This window comes from Ostrea edulis, chromosome 5 (genome assembly GCF_947568905.1).
Source record: "Ostrea edulis chromosome 5, xbOstEdul1.1, whole genome shotgun sequence".
In the NCBI taxonomy this organism is placed as follows: domain Eukaryota; kingdom Metazoa; phylum Mollusca; class Bivalvia; order Ostreida; family Ostreidae; genus Ostrea; species Ostrea edulis.
The window spans coordinates 12191494-12201602 of NC_079168.1; the positions used below are offsets into that span (position 1 = coordinate 12191494).

At 34.3% G+C, this 10109-nt stretch overlaps 1 protein-coding gene across 1 annotated transcript; it reads right to left on the minus strand.

Moving 5' to 3' along the window:
• Positions 1–1579: 1579 nt before the first annotated feature.
• LOC125651874 (G2/mitotic-specific cyclin-B-like) lies at positions 1580–9526 on the minus strand. The gene is made up of 8 exons (XM_048880704.2): positions 9352–9526; positions 8587–8883; positions 8247–8453; positions 8007–8165; positions 7332–7568; positions 6739–6879; positions 3125–3229; positions 1580–2707 (listed from the first exon to the last, which is right to left on the minus strand). Exons 1-8 carry the CDS (start codon positions 9385–9387, stop codon positions 2603–2605), a joined length of 1287 nt encoding a protein of 428 aa, XP_048736661.1. The 5' UTR covers positions 9388–9526; the 3' UTR covers positions 1580–2602.
• Between the last annotated feature and the right edge of the window lie 583 nt (positions 9527–10109).

A 10109-nucleotide genomic window follows, 5' to 3' on the forward strand; every position in this document is an offset into this window, starting at 1 on the left:
TTTACACTCTATATAGTTTACACTCTATATAGTTTTACACGCTATATAGTTTTACACTCTATATACTATATATAATTTACACTCTATATAGTATATATAATTTACACTCTATATAGTTTTACACTCTATATACTATATATAATTTACACTCTATATAGTTTTACACTCTATATAGTTTACACTCTATATACTATATATAGTTTACACTCTATATAGTTTTACACTCTATATAGTTTACACTCTATATACCAATGATTTTAAGGTATTCAATGTATAAGAACCATTTTTCATATCTAATAAATGGATGGTGGGATTTTTGTCATCGCGGTATCATTTTCAAGGGTTCATCAAATAAAAATAATCAACTATTGGAATTTTCAAAATTTTGTTCAAGCACTACTCGATTTATTTCACCTAGAATTTAACATTGAAGTCACAGGCACTCGTTTCTGTATATAAGTTATATAATATTATTAGTATACAGACGTTATAACTTATATACAGAAACAGGTGCCTGTGATTGAAGTCTATGGAAAGAGCCATCTTCACAAGTCAAGGGTTATAGATTCGTTACCTCGCACTAACGAATCAATAACCCTCGACTTGTGAAGATGGGAAATAGCATGTTTTATAACAATATTTTTAAAAGAAATCATATTTTCATACAAATATCTTGGTAGAAAGTTACACACGTTCTCTTTATGAAAATATGAAATAGAATTATTTACCACAAACATCAGCTTCTAATCATTCACCGGTAATGCAATCTAATTAAAATTAGATCCTATGATCCGCTCATCTACTCTCACTACACATAATGTATGAGGATCATGATCTAAATTAGACTGTCAGTCATGTAAATTTCATCTATCGGTACACATAGTTCACTTTCATCATTATTTAACAAACATTTATGCAATCTAATTAAAATTAGATGTTAGATCCGCTCACATACTCGCTACACAAACGAGTATGTGAGCGGATCTAACATCTAATTTTAATTAAATTGACATTTATGTTGATATAATTATCCTTTCGGGTTAGAATAGGTCCTCAGTACCCCTTGCTTGTCGTAAAAGGCGACTAATCGGGGCGGTCCTTCGGACGAGACCCCGGATCGCACGATAAAAAATCCCTCGCTGCTCAAAGGCCGTAAGCGCCGAGCATAGCCGTGAATTTTGCAGTCCTTCACCGTCAATAGCATACGAGTGAAATATTCTAAAGAGGGGCGTTAAACAATATTCAATCAATCATTATACATCCAATATCTTAACTTGAATCTGCATTACGTCAGGAACGGGAAGCATTCGTATAAAATTCAGCTCTACTGGCCCAGTGGTTCTCGAGAAGATTTTTAAATGACCTCACCCTATTTTTGATTACCTTAAAATGACCCAGTGGTTTTGGAGAAGTCAAAAATGTGAAGTTTGCAGACGGATAGATGATGGACATCAGGTGATCAGAAAATCTCACGAGCTCCCAGCTCAGGTGAGGCAAAAAGTGTCTCAACAGACATATTAACAAATCAAAAAGTATATAACCCACTCAACAGACATATCAACAAATTAAAGAGAAGCCATTTAGTTTTATTTCAATTTTATTTCAGCTACACAAATACATGAATAAAAGTAAAAGTATCAAAATTTATATTCATATTTTTCATGTAAAACAATCATTAAAGGGCACATGCTAACCTTTTCATACCTTGCAAACGTCTATATAAGAGGACAGTTAATGAAAGTTTGAAATATGGACAATAGAAATACTGGGAAAATTTGAAATGGATGTATTTGAAAAGTTTGAAATATGGAACAAATTTGAAATAGTGACCAATGAAACCAATACATATTTAGCAAGTGCCCTTTGAACAATTTTTTAACAATCAATCGATCAATCCTAAAAACCAAACGTCCTAAAACTTGGTACAGTACCCTTCTAATTTTGATCAAGATAATGATATGTTGCAAAGGGAAATACAAAGACAGCTATTTTTTGAAAACTAAATATTCTCATACCATGATTGAATAGTTCAGCACCTACTTAGATTAAAGTTTCAGTTTTTAGGAAAAACAAGGGGATGATATTCAAGCGTGAAATGGAAAAGAAAAAGAAAATGAAATCAAAAGTGATAAAAGTGTTATCCCCATGTTTTTCCAGCATTAATATCATGATTTGGAGTTAACTATCCTTTCACTCTGGTCATTCACACAATACTAAATAAATAAAGATGGAATGCTGAATCGAGAACAGTCATACATTTCTAAATCAGAAATATTTCTTTAATACAAGACTCAATCTAAAAAATTCATGAATAGAAATCGTAAAATACCCATTTCATTAATGACAATCTAGCTTCATGTATCTAAAACTTAGTTGGGAAAGTAAAAATCTGATAAAAGAGATTCTTTAGTTAAAATTTTATAACATGAAATGATGAACAGATTCTGTATGTAGGGCACTCCATTCTAAAGAGACAACCACACCTCTTGACCGCATCCATCACTGTGAAATGAGCCCACATCATCCTTTGCTCCACAATAAATGCACTCCTGTCCAGAAAACACACACATCACAGCCTGTTTATAAAATTCCCAGGGAACAGTTAAAGTTCATTTTGACTGGCCATTTCTTTGACCACTTGTCCTTTCAGTTCTGAACTAGTGCTGATTTTCATAAATTTTGATGAGGCATATTTCGTTCGAACAGCCTGAAAAGAGAATGAAATATACTGTCACTACAGAATCAAGTGCTCTCCAATGGTGGCAAAATAAGGCATTACCAGGACTAAAGATCTTTCATACATAACAGGAAAAAAATTACTTGCCACTGTTTTGGGGATTATGAACTGTTCAAGGGCAAAAAATAGATACCTGGGTCTCTTTCCATAAAACCAACAAGATCATAAAATGCATGTCTGGATTATCATAAATTCCAGGTATTGCCAGACAATGGATACATGTTGCTAAACTAATAATTTTGTGGCAACACAAATAATAACTTGCACTATCAAGGCAGTTGACAACAAAGTGTAAACAAAAGAATACTGTATATAGACCTGACATGATTTTAAAGTACTTACCATTAATTTGTAGGTTTAGACCTGACATGATTTTAAAGTACTTACTGTTAATTTGTATGTTTCTGCTTTGACGACTAGACTACACAACTTTTGCATTAAAGGTAGAAGATCCTTTTCTGAATAGGAACTGTAATGACTTAACGTGTCAGTCTGCAAAAAAAAAGAAAAGTTCGGCTATGAATACCTAATCATTCATTAACGAGTACTGCAAACGGTACATAATATGCCCGTGAAATGCTTACATAGGGTGTTTTTCTTGTGCTATAATTTGTATAACTTTGCTTCAGGTAGTATCAGCCATCATGAGGCTGTGACAAACTTTCATATGAACAAAGGGTCTTCGCTTAAAAATCGAGATTTCCTCAAAATGGACCAAGTTCAACAACCTGTAATTTTTTCAAAAATGGAAGAAAATCAAAATCCTTCCCCAGGTGTACATCTTCAATACCCATACAAACACTCCACAAAATAAGATGGTCCTCACTTGAAAACTGTGGGAGGAGTTGGGCGGACAAATTATGTACCCTCCATAGAATATTAATTTCCAAATAGACTAAGCTCAACAACCTGTAATTTTCTCAAAAATTGTAGAAAATCAAAATCCATCCCACATGCGCATCTTCAATACCCATACAAACACTCCACAAAATAAGAAGGCTCTCACTTGAAAACTGGGGGGAGTAGGGCGGACAAATTATGTACCCTCCATATAATAATTATTTCCAAATAAAGGGGCAAAACTCCTGGAAAAAAAGGTCGAAATGGATCAAAATTGCAATATGATCTAGAGTGACTCACGAAGAAGCTACACAGCAAGTTTCAGCATGATATGTGAAAGGGAAATGAAATTACAGGGTTCGAAATTAACTTTTTCAAGCACTAGTCCATACGGACTAGTCACTGTTGATGTTCACTAGTCTGCAAAGCATTTCACTAGTCAGTCCAGTATATCATAAAATGATCTTCGTTTTATTCAATAGTACTTAATCAAACCAAATACATCACAGTTGCAAACAATTCAATTTCTGACACCTACAGAAGAAAAAGAGACCATATTTTATTTCGCATTCAAGATCTTCAGAAGCATACAATATTAACATCCGAGTTAATCCTTTTATAAACGTCCATAAGTGTGTTCGAGATCGACGTTCCTGTTGTTTTGGTGCTCAGATCTTAGAGTCACAGGAGTTCGAAATTTTATCAATAAAGTAAAAAAAATTCACTCGATTGACCAAGTCATGAGCTATAGTGTTATGAACTACTGTGTTAGAGTCACGAATGACGAGAACATGTCCGCACAAACGTACATGTTCTCAGACCACACTACTTGTAATTCTTGCACCTAGAACACATTCTCGTGATGTGTACTCGGTGTTCGGAATCGGCAGGAATTTGACAATTTGTGCACGTTCGAAGAACAGTGGTCTCGAATGCACTCCATGTGTTTGGAAGATCAGGCTGTCATAGTCATGCAAACACTTGACCATGCAGGTAATCAACCATAAGTTCAAACATCTAAGAGACTCGGACAAATCTTGCTAAAAATATTTACCAATTCAAGATTGATTTCCAGATTTTCACTAGTCCGTACGGACTAGTGCTATAGAGAGTTCACTAGTCCGACACATTTTTTACTAGTCTCGGACTTACGGACATGAGTTAATTTCGAACCCTGAATTATAAAGAGAAAATCCCGAACGGATGGATGGAAGTACAGACATCGCTGTACCATCATACGTCCCGTCTAAAGACGGGCGTATAAAAGTATAAGGCCAGGAATATCTTACCATTTATTATAAAACATTAATATTTCTATCATTTGAGTGAATGTGGCATGCTTGATCACATCTAAAAGCCATTTGACTTCAAATATACATCTTATAAATATTTCTCTAATAAATACGATTCAGGAAAACTGCCAGCAAGAGATTATTTTCTGAAAGTTCAACGAGTGTAAAAATGGGCCACCTGATCCCACCCTCACTCTACAAAATTTCACTTTTGTGGGATTTACATAATAAATTAACATGCGAGAAGAAACGCAAGTAAAAGAGACACTTATTATCTAAGTAAAGGACAGAAAATATGGCAACTAGTAAATTTCCACAACCTTGTAATCTTAATGATGCAAAATTTGAAAGCTTTAAAGTTCCACCATATTAGTCCAAGTCTCACAGTAAACGGCATCATCACATAGCCAATTATTTTGCAATAAAATGTTCACGAATTGTTCAAAATTTTAGTGTGAAATACATGGGCCATTATTGAATGTCAATTTTTCATGAAATAGTGGATTTGTACCACAACATTCTGATATTTATTTGTAAAGTATCAATTAATTCTTTATATTACGATTCAACTAAATATTTTAAATTGTCTCGTCCAATGTTGGTCGCCCTGGTGGATATTTTGTAAGTCCAAGGGCCGGTCTCTGTTTCTCTTGCATTGAGGATTTGAGGTCTGTGGAAGACAGATTCAAATTTCATATATTTTTTGAAGTCCAAGGGCTATAACTCAGCAAAAAAAAATTAAAAAAAATCAATGGACCAGAACAAAAATTTGAACTTGACCTGTAACTTGTCATGGTAAATCAATGTACTAAATATTAAAAGAATATCTGCAAACTGTTTGAGTTTATTTTTTAAGTCCAAGGGCCATAAACTCAGCAAAAAATCAATGGACCCAAACAAAATTCGAATTTGATCTGTAACTGGTCATGGAAAAGCTATCGAATATCAAATGCATGTTTGCAAGCATGATGAAAAAAGAGAGAACTGATTTGCCAGACATAGTGCAAACCTAAAGTCCCCTTTGGCTAATAAAGGAAATTATTGTACTTAATACTGGTAAGCATCGACACTAGCGATGTACTGATTGTCGCCGACTTTCGATTTTCGGTCGCTATAACTGAAACGATGTGAATAATCGATTGTCATTTCGAAAATCGATGACGTCGGTATTTTTTAAAAAAAATAATACGAATATTCCTAACGCAACTTATCTAAAATCAAAAAATGGCTGACGAAGCTGAATCATCCGATAAGATTGAATATTGTTTAACGTTTTTCTTGAGAATCACTCACTCACATGGAGATGTCACCATTGCCGGTAAAGGCCTGCAAAATTTAGGCCTATGCTCGGTGCTTACAGTCTTTCAACAGGGAGGGATCTTTATCGTGCCACACCTGTTGTGACACGGGGCTTCGGATTTTGCCTCTTACAACAAGCAAGGGGTAATGAGGCTCTATTCTAACCGGAATCCCATAAGAACAACAAAAGTCGAGAGATCTATCTCTATCCCGGGAAAATAAAATCGAAAGTATGGGATTAACTTCAAAGTTCTAATTAGGATTTTGGACCTCTCCATATGAGTGAAAAATTCTCGAGAGAGACGTTAAACAAGATAAAATCAATCTAATGATTTTATTATAATTAACTTAATATTTAGGGTAAAACATAAAGTAAATTTAAATGCCATAAATTCGAAATCATTAAAATTCGATTATTTTTTGATTAATCAATCGAAAAGGTACATCCGATCATCGATTAATTTTTTTATTTCCGATTGCCCATCACTAATTGACACCCAAACCCGACTTGGCCAATATTCACCATTATATGTTTAATAATCTTAAGTACTCTGCAACCATATAACTTACCCATTTTGATCCATCTAATAATTTCATTGAAAGACAAAGGGCAGCAGCTGCGATTTGTGAGGGGTTATATTGCACCATGTCGTACTCGATGATTGTCAACTCCATCAAATACTTTGCTAAAGTGTGCTTACTGGCATCAACCTTTCAACAAAGATAAAGAAATAACATTAGATAGTACAATAAATTCTCGAAAAATTTATATTCTGTTTTTAAAGATTTTTCATCCCACGTCATTGATATTCTCTTCAAAATAAACTTTGATTTTATCCTTGTCATGATACAAAATTTGACATTCATTTTGATATTTTCCTTGTCATGATACAACTTTTACATGTCAATAATGATATAACTTCCTCAGATGCGACATTTTCACAAAATATATTTCTACCCAGAGATTGCTTTCAGATCAAGCATTACAATATCTTATTGAAGAATGCAATCTTCATCAAACTGTCTTATCATTTACTCATTCAGTAAACAGGCGATAGATCATAAAGAGAGTAAAGTGTTTCTAAATTTTAATCTTAGTCATAAGATTTAATGTAGAAATTATAATTGGCTACAGGCCTCGAAAATTGCTACACAAGTCTTACCCCTCCAGCTTTCGAATTGCGTCTGAGGAAGTGCAAACAGAGAGGTTTTCCCATGCTGAAGTCAAGAGTTTTAAGGATCAGGGCTTCCATTTCCCTGATATCCTTTTTCTGGTAGGCATTGTCTGTGATGTACACAAAATCCGCCACTTCTGGGGCATACATTTCCTCATATTTGGATGCAATCAGCATGGAAGTCACGCCCACTAACTGAAGCTTGTTACGAGGCACTGGGTGAATCTACAAACAATCCACACACATAAATCGTGCGCGTTTTCAGATAAACCACAACTGCTTTCCTTTTTAACCAAGCTCAGATTTAAACTATCTGTGGAGAGGCCAGGAAAACATTTTTACCACAGAAAATATAGATTACATTTTATATCCTATTTTATTACAAGATCGTGACTTACATCTTAGTGCAACCATATATTTGTGCTCTCATTTTTTTCAGGAATAGAGTATTAGATCTGTTGAAAGAAGTACCGGTACACACGATTAATACTCAGTTATCGAGATTTTTAAATCCAATTCTTGCATGCTGGACATATATAAAATAAGTTTAGTCTACTATGGATTTTTTTTTTCTAGGTGGACAAAACATTTGGACCGATTCTGACAGTTCTCAAAAACCCTGCAACTACATTAAGAGTAAAACTCAATTTTCTTTTAAAATACCTGTAAAAACCTGTCGATGATCGATACAGTTAAATAAAGGGTTTCTTGCAACAAGTGGAACCTGTGATGAACCTGACACAACCAGTCAATCAGAATGGCACGCATTTTGCCGGTTATCTCATAACCCTCCAGGAATTTTGGCTTCACTGGATACTTTTCCTGTATATAAAAGAATGGATATAGTCACACAGAACCATTGGGTTATAAAACATATGATATGTATAAAATACTAATACTCACCTCTAACTCCTTCATGTACAGGTAGATGTCATTCACATATTCACTGACAAGTTGTGGATTATCTTTATCATTCTCGTCAATGTCTTCCACTTTCAGTAAAGCTTTTGAGAATGCCTCTGGTTTATCTTCACTAATGTCCATAGACTCCGGGGGTCCAAGTAAAATCTCAGTCTTGGGAACATTTTTCACTGCTTCTACGGAAGGTTCCTGTAGTAATAGATTATGTACAAATTATAACTACTTTTAATCTTTCAAAAAGACGTTATTCTGTAATGATTGCTGTTCATAATTCTTCTCTGTTACAAGTAAAACAGTGACTGCTAGTCTTTTGATAACTTACAACTTTTGTCTCTGATTCTACAAGGTCTTTCAGTGAAGATGTTGCCTTAGATTTCCCCATTTTCTGTCTGGTCACAATCTGTTGCTGCTGTAAAATTTCCTTCTTGATGGCATTTGTCTTCTTACTGGGGTCTATCGTTATGGCAGAAACTTTGTGTCCGATGTTGTCGATCGTTCCAAGGGCTGACCTAGTTCCCATGTGTGATGAAGGTCGATGAAGTTCCGTTTTGGCGAGTAATGCTCCATCAGGATTTTCTTTATTGACAAGGATATGTGTGCTGCCTAGTTGTGGACGAGCCTGAAATTACCAATTTACACTGCACTTAGATCAGTCTAGATGCAAGTTTATTATCAACCATAGCATACTTATAAGGGATATTAATATTCCTGCATCATTCCAAAACAGACTTAATGATCAAAATAGGTAAATATTCATTCAAACCTATATGTTTAATCAAAAGACTTTAAAAATGCATATGTATTAAAAAGTTTTTATCTCATGCATTCCGAATGGGCAAACATGTCTAATCATGCTTTGGTGGAATTTAATCATGGTAAAAAATTATTTACAGCCACCTATTCTAAAATTACGCATCATCAAAACTTATAGCATCATTGGAAGTATGTTAATATATAAAATCAATGCATAAATACTTTTTAAACGGCTTGGCTGATGAAAAAATGAACCCGGGAATTTCAGTGGTAGAAGACCAACATGTCGTAGATTGTTTACACCTATAAACATATTCATCTGCATAAGTCTTACCGTCTGTGGTCTGCTTGTTAAAGCCATGTTGTCCATTTAAGTATGCATATAACTTTCAAGATCTTTTTTTCATGTGAAACCACTGCATATGATGCCTGTGCGTCGCTGCCTGTTTTCACAACATACTGATGCTCGTTCTCACCATATTCACTGCGGAGGTGTTCAAATTCTTACCGCTGTACATCGATTGGATAATTTTCGAGATATACAACTTTTTGATTGGTCGATTCGTGTTCTGGCTTGTAGCAACCCGAGGTGTGCGGTAACTAAAACGTTAAAAAATTAATTTAAATATATTTATTTGAAAAGAATATCATTGAAACAGTTGTCTGTGACAATGAAACCATAAATCATTGCATTTTCATCTTTTCTGGAACAAAAAGTATGTCTGCTCATTCGGTATTCCTTGGATTTGTACCATTCAATGTATACGAGAACACCTGTTATTTTCTGTTCAATTAAAATTACATGATGAAACATGAATTATATAGGTATATTTAAATTAACTATGCATGTTATCCGATAATCTTTTCAAGGGCAACTGGAACTCTCTAAATTTAGAAGTAGTGTATAGTAACTCAACCAGCTTTAAATAGTCTCAATCCCGTTTCATTAATTTAATTAAGCAGTTCAGACTTAGCCTATATAGCCCTAACTGAAGAATATTGCCATATTATTGTTAGTCGAAATAGGGGTTGGTCTAATATATGTTGTTGTTTTTTTTTTATCAATCCGTAAGGAAAACCATGCCAAGATGA

What these genes read in the sequence shown, in the direction of transcription:
- LOC125651874 (XM_048880704.2), bottom strand. Translation starts at nt 9,387, where the DNA reads ATGGACAACATGGCTTTAACAAGCAGACCACAGACG. An exon ending in GCAATTCGAAAGCTGGAGGG is followed by an intron (nt 6,880 to 7,331) that starts GTAAGACTTGTG and finishes CTTTGTTGAAAG; the next exon opens with GTTGATGCCAGTAAGCACAC. An exon ending in CAGAAACATACAAATTAACA is followed by an intron (nt 2,708 to 3,124) that starts GTAAGTACTTTA and finishes TTCTCTTTTCAG; the next exon opens with GCTGTTCGAACGAAATATGC.